General features: G+C 39.0%; 1 protein-coding gene across 1 annotated transcript; it reads left to right on the top strand.

Moving 5' to 3' along the window:
- The first annotated feature begins 15,417 nt into the window (after positions 1-15,417).
- On the top strand, positions 15,418-21,063 carry LOC104108069 (8-hydroxygeraniol dehydrogenase-like). Its single transcript, XM_009617044.4, has 5 exons — positions 15,418-15,589; positions 16,091-16,204; positions 19,118-19,628; positions 20,408-20,561; positions 20,644-21,063. The coding sequence occupies exons 1-5, from the start codon at positions 15,492-15,494 to the stop codon at positions 20,844-20,846; spliced, it is 1,080 nt and encodes a 359-aa protein (XP_009615339.1). The 5' UTR covers positions 15,418-15,491; the 3' UTR covers positions 20,847-21,063.
- The last annotated feature ends 2,019 nt before the right edge of the window (positions 21,064-23,082 follow it).

Genomic DNA, 23,082 nt, shown 5'->3' with positions numbered 1-23,082 from the left:
TCTTGTAGGCCAAGTTGTTCCACAACCCTCGATCTGATGATGTTGGCTAAGCTACCTGGATCAATTAACACACGCTTAATTCGAGATTTATTTACGAGTAGCGATATTACGAGTGCATCGTTGTGGGGCTGCACTATCCCCTCGGCATCTTTGTCGTTGAAAGACATTGTTCCTTCCGGCACGTAATCCCTAGTCCGTTTCTCCCTTGTGATGGATACTTTAATGCGCTTCAACATTGTCCCCTAGGGAATGTCGACCCCATAGATGATCATGTTAATGACGTGCTGAGGTTCTTCATGCTTGGCCTGCATATTAGAATCCCTATTCCTGAAGTGGGTCTTGGACTGATCACTCAGGAACTCTTGAAGATGTCCGTTGTTGAACAGCCGTGCCACTTCTTCTCTTAATTGTCGGCAGTCTTCTGTTCTGTAGCCATGAGAGCCATGATATTTGCACATTAGGTTGGGATACCTTTGGGCTGGATCGTACTGTAAAGGTCTAGGCCATTTGGTATCTTTGATGCGTCCGATGGCAGATACGATAGTGACAGCATCGATGTCGAAGTTGTACTCTGATAATCTTGATTCTTCTTTAGGTCTGATGGGCCTGTCGAAGCTGTTTTTGCTTATGAGTCCCCGGTTGCTCTAACCTCGGTCATTTATCCTTTCATTTCTCATAGTGTTCTTCCCGGACCCACTGCTTCTTCGGTCTCCATTGTATGGCTGATACCGATCCCTGTTTGATCTTGGTTCACGATCGATGTCTCTCTTGACTCTGTCGATGGTTCTGACGGGATACACGGACCCGGAAGGGTACCCAAGCTGATCATCTTCGACCCTATTTTTTGATTGATACCGGTTTTGGACATCAGCCCAAGTGATAGCCGGATATTCTGCCAAATTTTATTTTAACTAATGTGAAGCCAACGAGCTCCGAATGTTGAGTCCTTGGGTGAAAGCCTGAAAGGCCCAATCATCATTGACCGGTGGCAGGTCCATCTGTTCCATTTGAAACCGGGACATGAATTCTCTGAGCATCTCATTATCCTTCTGTTTTACTTTGAAAAGGTCTAACTTCCCGGTCTCGACCTTAATAGCCCCAGCGTGTGCTTTTACAAAGGAATCAGCAAGCATAGCGAACGAGTCAATAGAATTAGAAGGTAAGTTGTAATACCATATCATAGCTCCCTTCGACAGGGTCTCCCCGAACGTTTTCAACAAGACAGACTCGATCTCATCAACCTCCAAGTCGTTCCCTTGACGGCACATGTATAGGAGTTCACTTGCTCATTTGGGTCGGTCGTTCCGTTGTGCTTAAGAATCTTGGGCATGCGGAACTTCTTAGGGATCGGCTTTGGATCTGCGCTCAGAGGAAAAAGTTTTTGAACGAACTTCTTAGAATCCAAGACTTTCAATATCAACGGTGCTCCTGGGATTTTGTCGACCCTGGAATTGTAGGTTTCCACCTTTTTGTCATTAGCTTCGATTTTCTTCTCCCCTGATTCTACCCATTTTGTCAGTTCCTCGAGCATCTTTATGATCTCGAGATTAGTCCCAGATTCACTTTCATTTGTCCTCTCTACGATCGGTTCTTTTCTGCGGGTGGCTTCCCGGGATGGATCGGGCTCAATTCTGCTCAGCGCGCGGCTTTAGATTTGCAACTGGGCTATCGCTGCCTGCTGAGCCTGCAACATTTCAAAAATCACCAGTAAATTGATCCCGTCCCCTCCAACATCTTGTGTATTTCGGGCTGCTGATCAAGCTCTGCCACAGACGTTATTCTCGGGGTCGGTAGGCAAATCTGCATTGATGGCCATATGCGAGTTGGCATCAATCGGGTCAGCGACAAGAATTTCGATGGGATCAATGGGTGGTATCTCGCCACTGGGCACTATGTTGTTATTTTCACCATGATGGCCGGATTCATTGTCAACATGTAAGGGTGCCGACTTAGAGTTTGACATTTTGAGCTTTAACCTGAAATTAGAGACACTTCAAAGAACAAGTGTAAAGTAGTGTGTGTTATGAAAATTTGTATCAAATAACCACTATTATCTTAGCCCCACGGTGGGCGTCAAACTATTTACCCTCAAAATTGGATAACAATTGAATTTGTAAGTGGTTTTAAGGATATGCGGATTAACTTGATACAAAATGATAAATTGAGTTGCAATTAAAATAAATAACGATAAAGTAAATTTAAACCACACGAATTGGAAAATTTCAGTCTTGGAAGACCAGTCACCCTCAAACCGGATGTACGTCGATCGGTCTTAAGATACATATGAATAAGAGATTAAAGAAAATAATAATAATAATAATATATTGTCTTTTAGAGCGTGTTAAAATGTGTTTTATAAATTATCAGACCCCCTTTATATAGTAGAGGAGTCCTACTTTAGGTACAATTCTATAAACGGTAAATAAATCTCTTGATTTACTGATTAACGATCCCTTATCGATACGTGTCGTGATTTCCGCCGTAATATCCGACCGGTTACGGATATTACGACGTTCTGTTGGCTATGATAACAATGTTTCTTCGAACTCGTTCGAGGCTAGGACCGATTTTGGGATCATGATTTTGATATTCTTCGAAAATAGGCGTTCTTCCCCCGGGTTCTAACCCGTGGGACTTGGGGTCGATTTTCAACCCTTTATTTCCACGTTTCGAGCCTAATCTACCATGTTGCAGGCGAACTCGATTTTGGTTATATCAGTACAAATGGAGCACATACCACGAAAAATATTTCATCTAATTAGAAAAATATACTTTTAAACGTGTGGAATATACTCCTCTAATTTTAAATTCAAGGAGAGGAGTATAGGTTCATGTGAACTCATATCCTAAGACCTAGATACGCCCCTGCACCCAAATGCCTATAAATTGGTAGTTGTTAGGACGAACGAGGATCATTGAATATCGAGTGTCAAACACTTAACTCTCCTCGTATGATCCATTTAATAGCAAACTACAACACACACACATATATATATATATATATATATATATATATATATATATATATATTTTCTTAGATAATTTATGTGATTGTCTTTAAACTAAGACTCCTTGATTCACTTCACTATGTTGAGGAAGCATTGTATCATCTTTACTGTTTGCCATTTTAGTTGCATCACTTTACCTTAATGTATTATATATTGCTAATGCCTTGTTTGATTACAACTAATGGTAGATAATTTTCTAACACCTTGTTTGCTAATGCGTTGTTCTTGAATTATTCTCCTGATCTCGTATTTCCTTATTCTTAGACTTCTATTATTATTTGATGCTTACTCTGCTCCGATTTTTCTATTTAGCCTGTTATTGTTAATGCTTCTTTGGTCATGTCGTCTTCGCTATCTCCTTGCTATATTTCCATGTGGACCTAGTTGTACTTATGCAAAGTTGCTTTTTTTCTTCTTTTTTGTGTATGATCACTATATAGGTAGAAATCTGTCTCATTACTTGGGACTAACATCGAGAAAAGAGTCAGCTGAGGTCGATCAGGAGATGGCAAAGCCCGTGGGCGAGAAGCAAAAGATGGTTGATATTGTGTATTGCAGAAAGAGCTGTAACGGCTAGTTTATTAGGGCAGGATATTAAAGAGAAAATTCTGTTGGATATTTTTAGTACTTGTACTATTAGGGTTTATTGGGGGTATGTCCCAAATAAATAGAAAAGAAGATAAGGAATAGAGGCGTGTGATATTCACGGGATAAGAAAACTTTTCAGAAGAAGAATCTCTCTCTAGCAAAGATACAAACATTACATTTCATCAAGATCCTTGCTCATATTATTCCATACTTTTCAATCAGATCCGAGAATAGTTCAAACATTCTAAGATTTATCTGTCACGCATCATTGTCAGGAGGAACAATCATCTAACTCATTCATTATTGGGTGAATCATTCCTTCTATTTACTTAAATGTCATTTATTGTTATTTATTGGTTACACCTCCATTATTGCTCATACTTTTTGAATATTTAATGCACGATATTATTAATCCCCCACTGGATCAGCCCCACATTATCCGTATTTTCAAGATCCACGTTTAGAAATATTATTATTAACTAGGTTTAATCTAACATTACATAAATATAAAGGTTTAACCAAAAGTTATACTTTTTGGTCAAACAATTTAGCGCCGTCTGTGGGAATTTCCTAGTTAAATTTTTAGTTTCCTCTAGATCTAAAACTAACATGGATTGCTAACGTAAAACAAAAAAGAGACCAAGAACAAGATTCCCTTTCTTTGTATACACAGATCTAATATGGCAGATAATAGAGAAGAAAGAGTGAGAATAATGAGAGACCTCCCAACCAACCTCATGAGCATCATCAATGAGAGCTCTAAAGCAGTGGATGAGGACGCAACGCCCAATGCCTCCCCCAGGCGAGGCGGGTCACCCCCCTCACTGTAGCATCATGAAGTCTCTTGATAAGGGAGCCTCCATATCTGTGATGGAAGAGACGCCACCAGTAGTAAAAAAGCATTATGAGGTTTGGCTAACTGACACGCTAACCAACGTCCTCCATAAGCCCATTTGGGACGCGACTACTGAAAGCACAAGGACTTGCGTTATACCACCAACATACGAGCAACATAAGCAACTTACTCCTCCTCCTGCAACGACGAGTATTACTCACAATGTTGTGAACAATGCAGGTGACGATACTCTCGCGGCCATTCTGAAAAGGATGGAGGAAATGAAAAATGAGAACAAGGTACTTCGGGACCAAATGAGAGAACACCAAGAAAGTGTCGATAAAATACCGGGCGCTCCTAAGCTCTTGCCGAAGAGAGACGTCGGTCGGTTCGTAGAGCAGACGTACATCGATGATGCCGCCCCACATGCCATACCAAAGACCTTCAAAATTCTACCCTACCTAAAATTATACGATGGTACGACTGACCCCGAAGACCATGTGACCCACTACGTCACCGCCGTGAAAGGCAATGACCTCACCAAGGAACAAGTATCCTCCATTTTGTTGAAAATATTCGGCGAGACCCTCACTGGAGGAGCATTAACATGGTATTCATAGCTGCCCGCGCATTCCATTGAAACATTCGAAGAAATGGCCGACAAGTTCGTAACGGCCCATGCTGAGGACAAGAAGGAAAAACAGAGAGTAAATGACATATTCGCTATCAAAGAGTTGTCGAGAGAAGGATTGAGGGACTTCCTCGTCCGATTCAATCGAGTAAGAATGACCTTACCGAACGTATCGGAAGGGATGGCTGTCGCAGCTATCCAAAGTAGGCTGAGCAGAAATGGTTCAAGGGAAGCAAGAAAGTTATTAAGTCGGCTTATAAAGTACCCCGTACCCCCCAACAACTTGGGACAAAATACATAATGCATATTGTGCCGAAGTTCGAGCAAACGAGGATGACCTCAATGGGCCGACCCACCGACTGACCTTAGTGCAAGCAGAATCTAGGAAATATCGAAGAAATGATATCATAAGAGATCTCGCGACCTCGCGACCCAACCGTGAATATCATCTCCCATATGTCAGAACCACCGCCGCATCCTCATCCCGCCATGAATAGGGCCCATCCCGATCAAGAATAGGGACTCACTGGAACGAGAGAGGTGTTCCCCATTTATTATCCGCTGACAATTTTTGTGTGTCACTTATAGAAATAGTCTACGCCTTGGAGAAGCTCGGACCAAAGGTGAAGTGGCCACAAAAGATGAGGTTAGACCCGAATACCAGAAAATTAGACGCCCTCTGCGAGTACCATCAAGAGCAAGCACACAAAATCGAAGATTGCATCGCCCTAAGACAGGAGGTCGTAAACATGCTACGACAGGGACACCACAAAGAATTATTGAGTGATTGGGGAAGGACCAACTTTGCCAGAGGACGTGAACAACATCAAGGGCCACCGAAACCACCCTCGCCGGCCCGCACCATCCACATGATCATCGGTGGAGGGGACAACGCTTCCATCAACAGCGTGAAGTTCACCATAACCCACAAGCTCAAACGGTCGATCACCCACAGACGGTATGATGAACTCGAAGAAAGTTTCATATTCGATAAGTCATACACCTACGGGTTGGCCTTCCCTCACTATGATGCTCTTGTTATCACTTTACAAATTTTAGATACCGATGTGAGACGGATTATGGTAGACGATGGGAGCGGCACATGCATTATCCATCCACGAGTACTTGCACAAATGAAACTCGAGTATAAGATAGTGTCGCACTACATCACACAAACAGGTTTTAACAATATAGTTTAGCGAACATACGGCGAGATCACACTCTTCGTCCTAGCCGGTGGCGTCACTCTGGAAACCACATTCCATATCATGGACCAGGACACAGCATAAAATACCATAATGGGGCAACCATAGATACACACCATGAGAGCCATCCCATCCAGCTAGTACCAACTCATCAAATTCCCAATTCCATGGGGAATATTCAGTATATGAGGGGAACAACGCACATCCCAGGAATGCTACCACATCGCCTTAGACTGTATGGCCACCCAACAAATAAACGATAAAGAAAAAGAGGCATAGCAATCAACAGGGTTGAGGTTGATGTGTGATGACAGTGAGGACGTCATCAGAGACCCAGATATGGTCGAGGCTGCAAGATCGACCATAGAGGACCTCGACCCCGTTCAGTTAGACAATAACGACAACAGCAAGAAAGCTTACATCGGTTGTAAACTTCAAGAATCGGGTAAGTTTCATGAATTTTTAACTGATATCGCGGGCTTGTTTGTTTTTAGCCATGCAGATATTCCAGGTATCCAAAGGAAAGCGCCACACACAAATTGAACGTCGATACATTCCACCCCCCGGTGAGGCAAGTTCAGCTCCACAATTAATGATGCAGTACGCGAAGAAGTGGAAACATTGTTGGAAAATGGATCTGTTAGGAAGTCGAAGTACCCCCAATAGGTCGCCAACGTAGTCATGGTGAAAAGGAAGAAGGGAAAATGACGGATGTGCGTAGATTTCACTGACCTGAACAAAGCTTGCTCCAAGGATTCATTTCTATTACCCCATATCGACCAACTCATCGACACAACGACCGGGAATGAACTACTAAGCTTCTTGGATGCCTACTCGGGAAATAATCATATCCTCATGGAGGAAGAGGATCAGGATAAAACCACCTTCATCACCCACCAGGGGACGTACTGCTACAGGGTCATGCCCTTCGGACTGAAAAATGCGGGGGCATCTTATCAAAGGTTGGTGACAAAGATGTTCAAAGACCAACTTGGTAAAACGATGGAAGTCTATATAGACGACATGCTGGTCAAATCCAAAAGGAAAGAAGATCACATCGACCACTTGAGAGAAACCTTCAGCATACTCAGGAAATACAGAATGAAACTGAACCCCAAAAAATGTGCATTCGGCATAGCCTCAAGAAAATTCTTGGGTTTCCTAGTATCACAGCGAGGTATCGAGGTCAATCCTGACCAAATCAAGGCCATCGAAGGGATACCCGGGCACTTGACCACCAAAAAATAGGTTCAGAGGTTGACTGCCTGTATCGCCTCCCTTTCAAGGTTTATTTCACGATACTCTTATATGTGCCATAAGTTCTTCGGCATACTCAAAAAGGATAACATCCTCCAATGGACCCCTGAGTGCATCCAAGCCTAGAAGGAATTAAAGGTGTACTTGACATCGCCACCGTTGCTTCCGAAACCAGAATCGGGATAGCCCCTCCTGATCTATCTCGTCGTGTCCGAAATATCTATGAGTGCAGTCCTGGTCCGAGAAAATAAAGGTACGCAATATCCCATCTATTACATTAGCAAAACACTAGTCGATACCGAGACAAGATACCCCCATCTCAAAAAATTGGCTCTAGCCTTAATCGTAGCTTCACGAAAGCTTAGACCATATTTCCAATACCACCCCATCTTGGTCGTCATGACTTTCCCCTTACGAAGCATTTTGCATAAACCCGAGCTATCGGGCAGGTTGGCCAAATGGGCCATCGAGTTGAGCGAGCATGATATCACATATCGGCCGCGAACAGCGATAAAGTCACAGGTCCTTGTAGACTTCGTCGCCGACTTCAGTGCAAAAATAATGCCCGAAGTCGAAAAAGAAGTCGTCCACGCTTCTCCCGAAACACAAGACCTCTGGGTCCTGTACACTGATGGCGCGTCTAATGCGTTAGGGTCTGGGCTATGACTCGTACTCAAAGTTCTAATAGGCGAAGTGATTCGCCAGTCCATAAGATGCCCAGACATGACTAACAACGAGGCCGAGTATGAGGCCGTAATTGCAGGATTAAGACTAGCACTCAAATACGGGGTGAAGAGGTCAACTCGTGGTCAACCAAGTCATAGGGACTTTCCAAATCAAGGAACAAAGGTTACAAAAGTACCAGACCGAAATCTGCAAGCTGCTACCTGAGTTCGACGAATGTCAACTCGACCATATCCCCCAAGCACAGAATACCGAGGCGGGCGGTCTTGCTAAATTAGCTGCAGCCACCAAAAACATTACAACCGGATAAAGAAATGTGGTCTGCCTTCTCCACTCATCGATAGATCAAATCAAGGTAAAAACCATAAACCTGACTTGGGACTGGCGCAACCATATTGTTACATATTTGCAGGATGGCGTACTCTTAGATGATAAAAAAGAGGCCAAGAAACTCTAAATGCAAGCAGCCGGATACAACATCATTCATAAAGACCTGTACAAGAAGACGTATGGCAGACCTCTAGCGAAATGCTTAGGCCCGAATCAGACATGGCGCGTCCTTAAAGAAGTACACGAAGGCCATTGTGGAACTCACTCCGGCAATCGAGCTTTGGTTAGATGCCTCATACGGGCAGGGTATTACTGGCCCACCATGAAAAGGGAGGCCGCGGATTTCGTGAAAAAATGTGAGCAATGCCAGAAGTATTACCCAATGATTCACCAAGCAGGAGAACACCTACACTCAGTGACTTTCCCTTGGAAGTTCATCAAATGGGGAATGGACGTCATGGGCCCCCTCCCGGCTGGACGAGGTAACGTACGGTTTCTTTTGGTTTTAGCTGAATATTTCTCTAAATGGGTAGAAGCGGGAACATTCACCCAAATACGCGAACAGGAAGTGATCGCCTTCATATGGAAAAACATCATATGCCGTTTTGCTCTCCCCAAAGAGATCAGCTACGACAACAGACCCCGATTTGCGGGAAAAAAGGTCGCTGAGTTTTTCAAAAAATGGCACATCAAAATAATACTCTCAACTCCATACCAACCCGCTGGCAACGGGCAAGCGGAATCCTCTGGGCCGAAAATATTACCAGAAGAACTTTAGGCCTACCGAACAATGCCAAAGATGAGCACAAAAGAGACATCATACTCATTAGTCTATGGGACTGATGCAGTAATATTGGTTGAGGTTAGGGAGCCCAGCCTAAGATACTCCCACAAAAACGGACCCCGGAAAGATGACAACAGAAGGCAGGAGCTCGACGAAGTCGAGGAACGAAGAGATATGGCCTACGTAAGAATGGTTTCCCAAAAGCAACAAGCAGAATACTATTATAACAAAAAGGCAAAGATCGATCCACTCAAAGTCAGGGACTACGTGCTTAAAGCTAAAACACAAGCAATCAAAGACCCACGGGAAGGCAAACTAGGAACAAATTGGGACGGTCTGTACAAAATCAAAGCAATGGCGAACAAAGGGTCATTCCAACTAGAAACAAAAGGAAAGCGACTACCAAACAACTCGAATATTACACACCTCAAGTACTTTAATTTTTAAAAGATGAAGCGTCCCCAAAGTCGTACTCTTTTTCCCTTACTTGAGTTTTAACCCAATTGGGTTTTCTCGAGGAGGTTTTTAACGAGGCGATGAAGGGGACACTTCAGGATTGAAGTGCGCACAGACGAAGACACAAGACAGCTAGTTCATTGCTCGACCTCTCAATACTTCTCCAGGTCGACCAACGAAGGGACTGGATAGACTGGGACTGGGACTGAAATGCCAGCCAATGCCCGGAAAATATGTAAATTTCTCTAAGTGTATGAACAAAACACAAATGTATGAAGTTTATTTATATTTTCTCCAAATGTAAAACCAAATAAACGTTGCCTTAAAATAATACCGCCGACAAATGCCACACCTAGAGCCACACCAAATCGGCCCTCGGCCATAATCAAGTACAGGTTATATTACCTCGTTCGAATCTATACCTAACCAACGCTCGGTCATAATCAAGCATAGGTTATATTCAACCTCGTTCGAATCAATACCTAACCGACCCTCGGCCATAATCAAGCATAGGTTATATTCGACCTCGTTCAAATCAACACCTAATCGGCCCTCGGCCATAATCAAGCATAGGTTATATTCGACCCCGTTCAAATCAATACCTAATTGGTTCTTGACCCTAAATAAGTATAGCTTATATTCGACCTCGTTCGAATTAACACCTAATCGGCCCTTGGCCATTTCTAAATATAGGTTATAGTCGACCTTGTTCAAATCAACACATAATCGGCCCTCGGCCATAAATAAACATACGATATGTTCGACCTCGTTCGAACTAGCATCTACTGGCCCTCAACCATGATCAAACTTAGGTTTTGTTTCGACCTCATTTGACCCTACTCGAGCTAAGTTATTACGACTAAGGAAACCAAGGCACCAAGCAACAAAACCAAAAAGCACACAAACTCGAACAGAAGAAAAAAGAATCAGGTACAAATAACAAAAAAGGTATTTCATACTTAGAATATTTTTTACAAAGGCTCGAAAAGACGTCCACAAAAAATGCACAAGTCTGCGGCAAAACAAAAAAGAAGGAAAAGAAAAGCTAATAATCGCCTCCTGGCCCAGCAGCGCCATCGGCCTGATCGCCTAGGCCATCCCCATCTTCCCCTTCACAATCACCATCGCCATCAAGATACTCATCCTCATACCAGGCGTCATCTTTAATCCGATCCACGCATGCATCCTCCTCATCGTCACCGGCCTCCGATGTAGCAGGATCATAGCCACAAGCGACCCGAGCTCCACGTGCCTTAACACGAGCATCCTCAAGGAAGGTTTGTGAAACGGTTCCCGCCCTCATTAGATCTCTGAATATATCTAGCTGGGCCTCGGCGTGAATCCACTCCTCGTATAAATCTCGAGGAACATCAAGGAAATTAGAAACGCGAGAAGAGGATGGTTGGGCTAATAATTATGTCTTCTCTGCCTCCAGAGCGGTGACTCGATCACAAAGGCCAGAAGTCTCTTTCTCTAATTCTCCAATCCGTTCATCAAGCCGTTTTTCTTTGAGTCTGGCCGTCTCCAAGGCATTCTCACGCTCGAAACGAAGAACGTGGATTATGATCTTTAAAGCCTTCTTCTTCCTCATAGCCCCCCGACCGAGCCAACTCCGCCTACTCGAGATCTGCTTCCTTCTCAGCGAACTCGCCACTTAATGCATCTATTTTGAATTCATACTCCTCGAGCTCAGCGCGCAACGAGACCACCTGGGCTTGGAGATCGCCGCACTGGGCATCGACCCCCCAACTAACCTCCAGCTCCTCTTCTTTATCCCTTAGCTCCCCCTAAAAAATGCTGCATTTTTCGATGACCTTCACCAGCTCATCATCCTTTTCCTTCAGCTCGTCTCGGAGAGCTTAGAAATTGCTGCCCTCGCAAAATCGCTTACAAATCTCGCGATACTTACCACGGTACTCGTGGTATTTTCGCTCCTTCTTCAGAAAAATAGCCTTACGCCTCTCCTCTCTTCGAGTGCTTTCAATTTCCAAAATCACAGTCTGAAAGAGAAAAAAAAATGGAGAGTGAGAATGAAGCATAAACTTTGAACTTGATAAACAAAAATGAAAGAGGTCAAAAGGCTTACCCTGAGAGCGAGGCCGGCTATGCTCCTAGAAAAGGTAGCGTCATCCAGCTTTTCAAGGGTTTTACCTTCACATCGGAACAGAGGGGACCAGGGTTTTACCTCCTAGAATAGATCCTCGAACTGAAAAAGAATGAAGGTTATCACTATCGAGAATAAACTGCAACAAGTAAGTGACTATGAGGTCGAGATAGCAAAAATCTGTACAGAAGAACGCATCGTCCAAGGAAGAAGCAGGCCCGAACTTCTTGAGAAAGCCCAGCCATTCACGAATCCCCACAATGTGAGGCAGAACCCGACCAACCCAGTTCGAAATGTCCCCAACCAAATGAGGGGGTGTAGTCTTGGTTGTACAAAGAAGAAATAGGATGTCAGAGCCGGCAACCAATACAGATAAAGTATTGTTAAAAAATAGATACTTACGAGCATGGTTCCAAGTCTCAGGGAAGCCATTCGCATTGGTCACCACGTCTTCGGTTCTGACAGAAAGGTAGTTGAGCAAGAAATGACGGTTTACCTTATCATCCATCTTCACCACCAGGCATTTACTTCCTCGGTGGCTAAGGTGCAACATCGTCCCCCTGTGAAAACTAGGGGCAAAGAGATGTATCAGATGGCAGAGCCTGACCTTGACCCCAGCCAATTCCGCAAATTTTGTGAGCATCCTAATAAGCTTGTAAATGTATGGAGAGAGTTGGGTCGGGCAAACCCCATAGTAGCGGCAAAATTCCTCCACCAACGGGAGAAGGGGAAAAGTATAGCCAACCTGGAAAGGATACGCATAAACCGCGCAATACCCGGGGCGATGGATCTATACCATATCATGCCCCGCTGGGACCAGATCGATATGGGCAGGAATATTGAATTTTGCCCTAAGCTCGGCTAGATCGGCCTCTTTCATTGCTGACTCTGAAACCTCTTGCTCGCCTTCAGGCGCCTTCAAAAAGTTGGACCTAACTTTCTCACTATGAAGAATTATTTCCTCAATTGTAGGAAAATTCCCATCTTCAACGGCGACAGAGACATCATCTACGCGAGGGAAAAAAAGCACCGCCAAAGGAACAGGGTCAGTTCCCATGCCGGAACTAGAGGATACATTAGCCACATTTTGTAGAAAGCATATTCGGGAAAAGAAGTATTAGAAGCAACAAGAATCGCTAAGACCAGTAAAGAGGATACACATCAATAAAGTAAGGAGAAGAAGACAAAAGGTATTCGATATGAAGAATATGCAAAACACGAACGAATGTCCTCATCTCCCTATTTATAAGAAGTAAAGCGTCAAAATCGAGAAATCAGGCCATCATTACCCAGCGCTGGTATCGAAACGGCAGGTGCACGGGAAACTACGCAAAATATCGGAAAATTACGCCATAATGACGTATGATGTCTTGACGTCATTCTAGAATAGAAACAACGTGACCTCGAAAGTCGCGGCCCACAAAAGGTCGTGTCGTTATCCCGTCTAAAACATTGCTACTCGACCTACTCGCCCAATTTCGCCAAATACGATAAACAGAATCCACTCATCAAGGTCGTCTGGGGTCTGTCTTAATAAGTAGAGGGACTAACTGTATAGGTCGAAATCTGTTTCATTACTTGGGACTAACATCGAGAAAAGAGTCAGCCGAGGTCGATATTGTGCATTGCAGAAAGAGTTGTAACGGCTAGTTTACTAGGGTAGGATATTAAAGTGAATATTCCGTTGGATATTTTTAGTACTTGTACTATTAGGGTTTATTAGGGGTATGTCCCAAATAAATAGAAAAGAAGATAAGGAATAAAGACATGTGATATTCACGGGATAAGAACACTTTTCAGAAGAAGAATCTCTCTCTAGCAAAGATACAAACATTACATTTTCATCAAGATCCTAGCTCATATTATTCCATACTTTTCCATCATATCCGAGAATAGTTCGAACATTCTAAGATTTATCTGTCACGCATTATTGTCGAGGAACAATCATCTAACTCATTCATTATTGGGTGAATCATTCCGTCTATTTATTTAAATGTCATCTATTGTTATTTATTGTTAGTTAGTCCTCCATTATTACTCATACTTTTGGAATATTTAATGCACGATATTATTAATCCCCCACTGGATCAGCCCCACATTATCCATATTTTCAAGATCCATGTTTAAAAATATTATTATTAACTAGGTTTAACCAAATATTACATAAATATAAAGGTGTTCGGTCAAACAATCGCGATTATCACTTTTTATATCTGAATAGATCATATATAAACCTTCTTTTATTTCCCCTAGGAACGTAAATTAAAAAAGCAATTCTGAGAAAAAAATTTGATTAAGCATTTGAGTTAACATGGTATATACGATTAAACATTTGATTAAGCACAATCCTAAAGTGTACGAAAGAAGCAACAGTGCCCACATACGTTAAATGCTCAACAAACGTTTGGTGTGTACGAGGTGTTGACATTAAATTCAACAAAGTACTTCAATGCGGATTTGAAAAGTACAAAGCCATAAAGTTTTCCAAAATCTTCAAAATAAGGTGTGTTTTTTCGTGGGGGAGGGGGGAGAGATCGGAACATAATTTAAATGACGGCACTAATAATGTTCAACTCCAAAAACTACACGATAAACACTTAGAGCTAGTTTGACGTGAGAGATAAAGGAATAATTAGTTCGGGATTAAATTTTAGATGATCTCATGTTTGATTGGGATAAAATCGTGGTATAATCAATCCTGATATTGTAGTATTTTTTTTTATCTCTATGGGATGGTGAGATAACTAATCTCAAAATAATTAATTATGGGATAACTTGTTTCCCAATCAAATGATCACTTACTATTAATTAACATCGAGTATTTATACAAAACCAATCAATTTAATATTAGTGGAGTACTTAATATTTAAAGTTTAGTGAGACTATATATTACTTAACCATAGTTAAGTGATAAATAAATATATAAAAGATATATTTCTTATCTTTATTAGTTTGGCATAAACACCATATGTGAATCATTTTATCAAAACCTTATGAATATTTCGCATATTGTTTGTTGAAAAAAGAAAAAAATTGTATTTCCTTTTGTAAGATGAATGACAAAGATAATTTTGGAATAAAAGATTATGACCGACTGTCTTACATAAAGAACAATAACGTAAATAAGGCAATTGCATTGTAATCAATCAGAGATTCACTTTCTTGAATTGGTACAAAATTTTACAAAGGATCATATCTTGTAATTTAATTAGCATTGCTCTCTTTTGGAAAAGATCATTACAGAAAAGTGGAAAAAGTAAATGATAGAAAATATTGAAAGAGTTTCTCCTTTAATTTAGGCTTATTAGGCATGTAACTTCGATCTCATTATTTTCTTAACTTTTTTCACGATCATATTTCTCTTTATATATTATCTCTAATAAAGGAATAAAATCTTTAAAAATTATGTTTCTCAATTATTTTCTTTATTTTCCTTCTCTTTTTGTTTATCAATTAGGAAATGATGGGGCCAGGCAAGCAACATCACTAATGTGCGAACTTTATAAATATGGATACCAAACGGCCACATGGTTTTAACTTGTGCACTTTTTTTTCTGTTTTGTACTCTGATTTTTTAGGTGACTCTCTAACTACAATTTTCGAGAAAAAATGGCGAAATCCCCGGAAACTGAGCACCCAATCAAAGCCTTTGGATGGGCTGCCAATGACACATCTGGTGTTCTTTCTCCTTTCAATTTCTCAAGAAGGTATGGTGCTAAAAAAAAGAAGAAAAAACATGGAAAAATAAAATCTAGGCCTTTTGCTTTTTACTATAAACAAAGAGTATACATCTCCTTTATTTTTTGTTTGCTTGGGGTGTATTCGTGAATAGGATTAAGGATACATTTACAATTTAGGTGGAGTTATGGCCCTCCTTTTTTCTTTTTAATTACGTTGGTGTCGAGGTCGACTTTCTCACCTCGACTAATTTAATGGGCATTTTTTGCTTTTCATCAACGCAAGTAATAACACTAACCTTCTTCGTTACGCTACTTGCTACCAATATAAGTACACTAGTTATCACTCTGTTTGTTTCGGCAGATGGAAAAAGACCACCTAGTATTTTCTTTGTCTTTGTTGAAATTTAAAATTTGAATTTTGAATTATGGTTCAATTATAACTATATATTGTCACTAAACTCTAGTTTTATTGATCATAGTGTTTTTATATGCTCACAAATATTCTTTTTTGTTCTTTTTTGGGTGCAGGGCTACAGGGGAGAATGATGTGCAGTTCAAAGTGTTGTATTGTGGAATTTGCCACTCAGATCTCCATATGCTAAAGAATGAGTGGGGCAATTCCAAGTATCCTATTGTGCCCGGGTAAAGTTCGATTCTGTGCTCATTTTCTTCTCATATACTTGCAATAATTTAAGTTATGAAAACTTTGGGTGAGAAAGGAAACTTTTTGATAGGATTTTCTTTTATTGTTTGGTTTGTGAGCAAAAAAAGGAAAGAAACAATATCGCATGGGATCACGTACTTTCTTCCCTCTGACCTGCTAGTTTCCGTAGTTTGTCTTTCCTGAAACCATATATTTGATTCGGACAATATTTTTATTCCTTTCTAAACAAACTTGATAGTACGTGATTAATATTTTTCTCCTATTTACTCCCTCAATTTAATTGATTTTTTGTATTTTTTTATAATCCACAATATTTTATTTTATTTTCAGATATCAAGAATGAATTACTTCCTTTAATTTTTTTCAAAAGTTGCTCTTGAAATAAAGAATATTAGAGTATTTGTTATATTTTCAATAAATAATTTTTTCGTATATATAAATTTTTAAATTCTCTTGATACAAAAGAATATAGTTCAAAAATTACTTTAGATCCCATATTTGAATTTTTAGATCGCGTGATTTAAATTTCTAGCTCTACTATTGACCACATAAGTGTCTAGTTCTTGTTAAGTCCTTCAAGAAATTATAAGGATACCATTTTACGGAGACAAAGTGCAAGTATGTGCACAATAGTACATCACTATAACATCAACTCACATTTGTGAGGTTTTGAGCCCTACAATAAAAGCGTGCTCTACTACAAATCTAAGTGGTGTCACTAATCTTATCCTATCTCTTGTGAGTGGTCCCAATATTTTTTCGAGATAGTGGTAAATTTCCTGTTTTCTAATACAAACACCTTACTAGTAAACCTGTCAGTTGGGTCAGCAAGGCCCATGTTTGGGCCGAGTTGGCCCGGTAAAACCGCGAACCGGAACCTGAAAAACTCATCCTAGTTGGATGTTGGATTTGGATTGGCCCGTCCAAGGGTGATCTGCACAAATAGAACATTTCGGTGCTACTAATGATCTTTAGCCCCACTTGCGCCCTAGCTTCAAATTTAGCAAGTGTTGCCCCTTGACTTATTCTATGGACAATACTTTCGACTTTTGACTTTTGCCCATGGAGCAAGCAACTGTCAAAAAATAAAGACCATCAATTTTCAATATTATTGGGTGTAATTTTCTGTCCCGGTAGACGCATTGGCGCTTTACCCGATCATTACTTCTAAGATTGTTTGGGGTGTCAAATGGGCGTGTTAGACCGATTTTGGGCGGGTCAAAACAAGTTGAGTCAATAATTTTGTGGTCAAATTTCCGCCTAAAAGTTACTTGGGCTAAGATGGACTAGGTTAAGATGAGCTAAAATTTGGGTCATAGTCCAACTCTTATCAAGTTTTACTTAATATGTGTTGTTTTGTTATGAATTGTATGATTACTAAAGAAGATATTTTTTTTTCTTTTGTTATGGTCATATATAACATATGAAACAAAACAAAAAATTCTAAGATATTCTGGCAAAGTTACTCATGAATCACCTCTAATTTGAGATTTCTACATTGTAGGTCACTTATTTAAGATTATTAACATAAATAAAATCACTTCTTGTTTATTACAAAACTAGCAGATTCATTTACAAGTATAGCATGTTTCAAAGTTTCAAACATTTCTTCACCGTAGATTTTAAAAATAAATAGAGACCCTCTAATTGAGGGATCAATTTTGATCCTTAATAACATACTACTTTGCTGCAAACCCCTCCCCCACCCCCCACCCCAAAACACCACAAACCCCATATCCGTACTTCCTCTTATTAATTTGTTTCTAATTTCTCTCTCTCCCCCTCCGCCCCTCAATTGTTGCCATTTGTACTTGGAAAAAAGAGAAAAAAAACTGAGTATACTTGTGCCATTATATAATTAAATATTGCTAATATGTAAATATACCATAAATAAATGCATAAACACAGACGTAATATACATTATACAATTCTTATTTGTATAATTAACTATGTAACATGCTAGAATTATCCCATTAATATTTTATAAAATTATCCATTATTATACCTTTTATATAATTAAATATTAATGATGTATGCAATGTACTAAGAATCAATTCTCGTGGAAATCATATTCTTGCGACAAATTCAGAATAGTTGAAATATAAATGCATTGAAGTACAACTCCACATTTTTTTTATAATTACACCATTATTATATCAATTATATAATTAAATATGGATAAGTAAATATGTAATTTAACAGAATTATTTCATAAATATATGTATAATATATATACCAATTAATACATTATACCATTGTTATTATACATGCTAAATTCCAAATTCGTTGGTGTTATATTGATCTTATTTCCAACGGCTTTGATACACTTAAGATATTAATGTATATTTCAAAGTATTTTCTGGTAATATTTTTGATCTTATTGTTCTTACTTTTCAATTCTTAGTGGTAGTATATATCAATATACCTATTATATTCAATATATATTATTTCAATATTTTATTGTTTCTAAATTGTTGATTGCTTTATACATGCTTTATCCTATGAATGGAAAGGAATCATTGAGATCCCAATTTATTCATGAAATATGAGATATAGTTAGAAATCGAACCGTGAAAACGTGATTCTTGATCCAACATTATAGATTTCTGCTAGGAATGTAATTAATTAGTTGCCATATCTGTTAATTACTTAAATATTGCCTAATTATATTTTCTTCCCCAATTAATTTGGACTAAAAATCAGCCCAACTTTAAACGGGCGGGTCAATAACCAGCATAACTTTGAGCGGGTTGGGCGGGTCATTTGGGCTTAATTGGGCCAAATTTGACAGCCCTAAGATTGTCTATCCACCTTTAGAAGGAAGTGTAAAATTAACATGAAGTTTAAAACTGAAAATATTGATTATATAACATCTTACTTATATTGCACAGGCACGAGATTGTGGGTGTGGTAACTGAGGTAGGTAGCAATGTCGAGAAAGTTAAAGTTGGTGACAAAGTAGGTGTTGGAGTACTCGTCGGATCGTGTCTAAAATGTGAGAATTGTACCAATGACCTCGAACAATATTGTCCTAGCCACATTGCCACATATAGTACAACTTACTATGATGGAACCACAACATATGGAGGATACTCAAATCTCATGGTTGCTGATCAACATTTCGTGGTTCATTGGCCGGAGAATTTGCCAGCGGAAGCTGCTCCGTTGTTATGTGCTGGAATTACAACATATAGTCCGTTGAAATATTTTGGACTTGATAAGCCTGGATTGAACATTGGTGTTGTGGGACTTGGTGGACTTGGTCATATGGCTGTGAAATTTGCTAAGGCTTTTGGTTGTAAAGTTACTGTTATCAGTACTTCGGTTAATAAGAAGGATGAAGCTATTGAACGTCTTGGTGCTGATTCTTTCTTGCTCAGTCGTGATCCTGAACAAATGCAGGTAAATATTTTATTTTGCACTTTGAATTTCTGGTAGATCATACATGGATCGAGCCTAATAGCTAGTCCAGAAAGCTGGTAAAATCCAGGTTAGCCTAGTGTTTCCTCGGGTCAAGATACATCCCATAGCCACAAATGTATATAAAATTTGTATATCTTGTTTATATTACATATAAAAATGCATATATACACAAAAATATATATTTTTCGGCTATTATTTTGAGAGGGACTATACAGTATCATTTTTCCAATTAGCTTGGACTATACAATGGATCGTGACACCATAGCCCAACTCAAAATTATTTTTTATTTATTTGTTCTTTTGGGCACAAATAGCCCTAAAAGTGGATGGTGTTGAATTTTTATCTCTGCTTGCCGCCATGGGTAGAACTTCAAGTTTAACAAGGGTTGTCCCTAAATTGACCTGTAAGTTTTGTCCATGGGACAAGCGAGATCAAAAGTTAAAAGATTTTCACAATTTTTTTGTTCTTTTTATAACTTAATTTCTTAATTACCAAATCAAACTAAATTAAAGCCTTTTTCTTTTATTGATATATCATTACTATATCAAACAAACAAACTCTAAAAAAGTTATTATCTTATATTTTGATAAATTATTTTATTAGGATTAACATAGATTAGGCCCAAAATAACTCGCCAATAAATTTATACCTAGTACAATTCTCCCAAGTCAACACTAGTCAGACGAGTTATATTTTCATAGGTTAAGAGTTTCACACTCAAATCTATCGTTATTATTTATGCTTTGGATTTGTATAGGCTGCAGCAAGCACATTGGATGGAATAATAGACACAGTTTCAGCAGACCATCCTATTCTTCCATTGCTCAATATACTAAAACCTCATGGAAAACTTGTAGTTGTTGGTGCACCACCAAAGCCACTTGAGTTGCCAATTTTTCCCTTAATTATGGGTAAAGTATCTTAATATTAATCTTGCTTTTATTTTTATTTCCTTAAACTTGAAGTTCTAATAACTTTTAAAAAAAATAACAGGGAGGAAAATAGTTGGAGGAAGTATTATTGGAGGAATGAAAGAAACACAAGAGATGCTTGATTTTGCGGCAAAGCATAATGTAATACCAGATGTTGAGGTAGTTGCAATGGATTATGTGAACACTGCCTTGGAACGACTTCTGAAATCGGATGTCAAGTATCGGTTTGTGCTTGATGTTGGGAAAACATTGAAAGCTGATTAAGAGTAATTAGCGTGCGAGCAAACTGATCTGAACACTATTAAGAAATAAAGTATTTTATATTTTGCGAGAAACTTGAAGAGTTTATTTATGGTTTATTTAGTAGATTTTGGCGATTAGGCAGTATTGCATATCTGTCTTTTCCCCTTAAGCCTTGAATTATCGGTCATTTTCCTTACTGTTGTTGGCTGAAATTTGACTTGTCTCTATTTTGTGGTTTTACCTAGTGTGAGCACGTGATTTTTGTCCGATTAAAATATTCCTATAGAAATTCACAAATAGATTTTTTCTTAATTGTTTTTAGTTTTTATAGAATTCGTAGGATTTTTGGTTAATTGTTACTTGCATTTAGTTGCATATTTAACATTCTAAAATCATAAAAAAAATACCAAAATGTCTAAAGTATTTCGTGCATAACATTTTAGGTGTACTTGCATTTAGGATTTAATTGCATGAGTTAACTGCATTATTAAACAAAAATCACGAAAAATATGAGTCGTTTTTACATTTTTTTAAGCTTTAAATTGCAAATTAGTAATTCTTCTTTTATTAGTCTAAATTAATTAATTATGGTAAAATAGATAACTAGGTTTATTTCTACAAATTAGATTAATTTAAGACTTAATTTAGGTTTTAATTAATTAGAATTTAAAATCAAGAAAAGAAAAGAAAAGAAAAAAATTCTGTTTGGTCTCAAACTTGGGCCAAAACAATGTCTGGCCCAAACAATCGCCCCAAGACCACTACCAGCCGCATCTCTCCACCCTTCCCATCTCTGCCATGGCATCAACCCACCAAAGAAGCCATGGATGACGACCTCTCTTCTCCACGTCATCTCATGGTCCCCCTCCTCTTACCACGTCATCTCAAACCCTAACAAACCTCTGACAGAGAATATTCCTCACCCGTTTTTTCCATATTTTCACTCTCTTTTTTGGACGGATTTAAGATCGATGGGAACCTCAGGATTTAAGGTTGTTGATGCTAGCCTTCCATTTGTCAAAAATCCGCCCATCTAAAGAGATCTATGGGCTTAAATCGTTTCTTGGGAGCAAAGACAGAGGAGCTTGGATTTTGAAGATAAATACTCTCTTCTTTCGGATTTTAGGGGCACACGGTTTTGGAACAGATTTTTTGTGAGAAACAATTCTAGGGTTTGGGGGGTTTTCTAAATTTTGGTCCAATTTTTCTTTTTCTTTTTCTTTTTTTGTCTTTTTTTAGCAGCCAGCGAAAAACAAAAAAAATTATTTCAATTATCTTATGTTATTTCAATTTTTATTTCTAAGCATGGAGTGAGTTTGAACTTCGAATTTATGCCGGAGAGTTGATTCCAGTCATCGGTTCAAGCTCTGCTAGTTTGTTTTGCTGCTGCATTTGAGCTCGCTCGTTTCTCTGTTTGTTGCGCAGAAGTCTTGCTCGAATTTCAGTTTTGACGTTATCTTCTCATTGTAATTCCGGTCAACACGTTAATCTATTGAAGTTTGCTGTTCATTTAAAAGGTTACACTTTATCTTTATTCTATTTTCAGATTTCCAGATTTCGTGTCATGAATATTTGCATTATCTGCTTGATTTCCGTTATTTTTGCTTTATGGCTTATGTGACTACATTCTGAGTTTCTTCCTGGAAATATTTCTTGCTTCTTTTGTGACTGAGTAGATAAGTTTTGTTCATTCCTCTATGAACATTTTAAAACCTTGAATGAATGAGTTCTGTTTTCAATAATCATGCCATGGATTTTGGCTCTTCTTGCTGATATATTTATGCTATTTGTTTCTGAGTTAGAAGATCAAAATGGTTGGTTTAAGCTGTATATTTGTTTATCTCTTTTGCCCCATAGTTTACTGTGAGAACGTTATTCCATATATTTAATGGATATATTTGATCTTTGGGTCTTTTCGTTATTAGCTTCATATATTGGAATAGTGAGAGAGTGATTAAGGGATTATAATAAATAATTAATATCCACAGCGCTGGCAAATATGGAATGGGAAGAACGTTAGAGTCAGAATAAGTTGTTACTGTAAAATGGCTATCGCTGTAATGTCCAGAAATGACTTCATTCCCTGTATGAAGATTCATCTCTTTTTCTGTTTTGTTTTCTCACTAAAGTTTTGGATCACTTTTGTTTTCATTTTTTTTGCGCTTTGAAAGTTTTGTGAACATATATTTTCTTTCCTCCCACGCCTATAACATAAGCATTTTAATTTGCCTACAATGATTTTGAAAGTCAACCTAGA

The sequence above is a fragment of the Nicotiana tomentosiformis genome, chromosome 5, assembly GCF_000390325.3.
Source record: "Nicotiana tomentosiformis chromosome 5, ASM39032v3, whole genome shotgun sequence".
Classification (NCBI taxonomy): Eukaryota; Viridiplantae; Streptophyta; class Magnoliopsida; order Solanales; family Solanaceae; genus Nicotiana; species Nicotiana tomentosiformis.
This window is presented reverse-complemented; position numbering and strand designations above follow the sequence as displayed.

Bases quoted from the DNA above. Each gene is read 5' to 3' on its own strand.
- LOC104108069 (XM_009617044.4), top strand. From the start codon at position 15,492: ATGGCGAAATCCCCGGAAACTGAGCACCCAATCAAAGCCTTTGGATGG. The intron at 16,205-19,117 runs GTAAAGTTCGAT...TATATTGCACAG, and splicing joins AAGTATCCTATTGTGCCCGG to GCACGAGATTGTGGGTGTGG. The intron at 19,629-20,407 runs GTAAATATTTTA...GGATTTGTATAG, and splicing joins GTGATCCTGAACAAATGCAG to GCTGCAGCAAGCACATTGGA.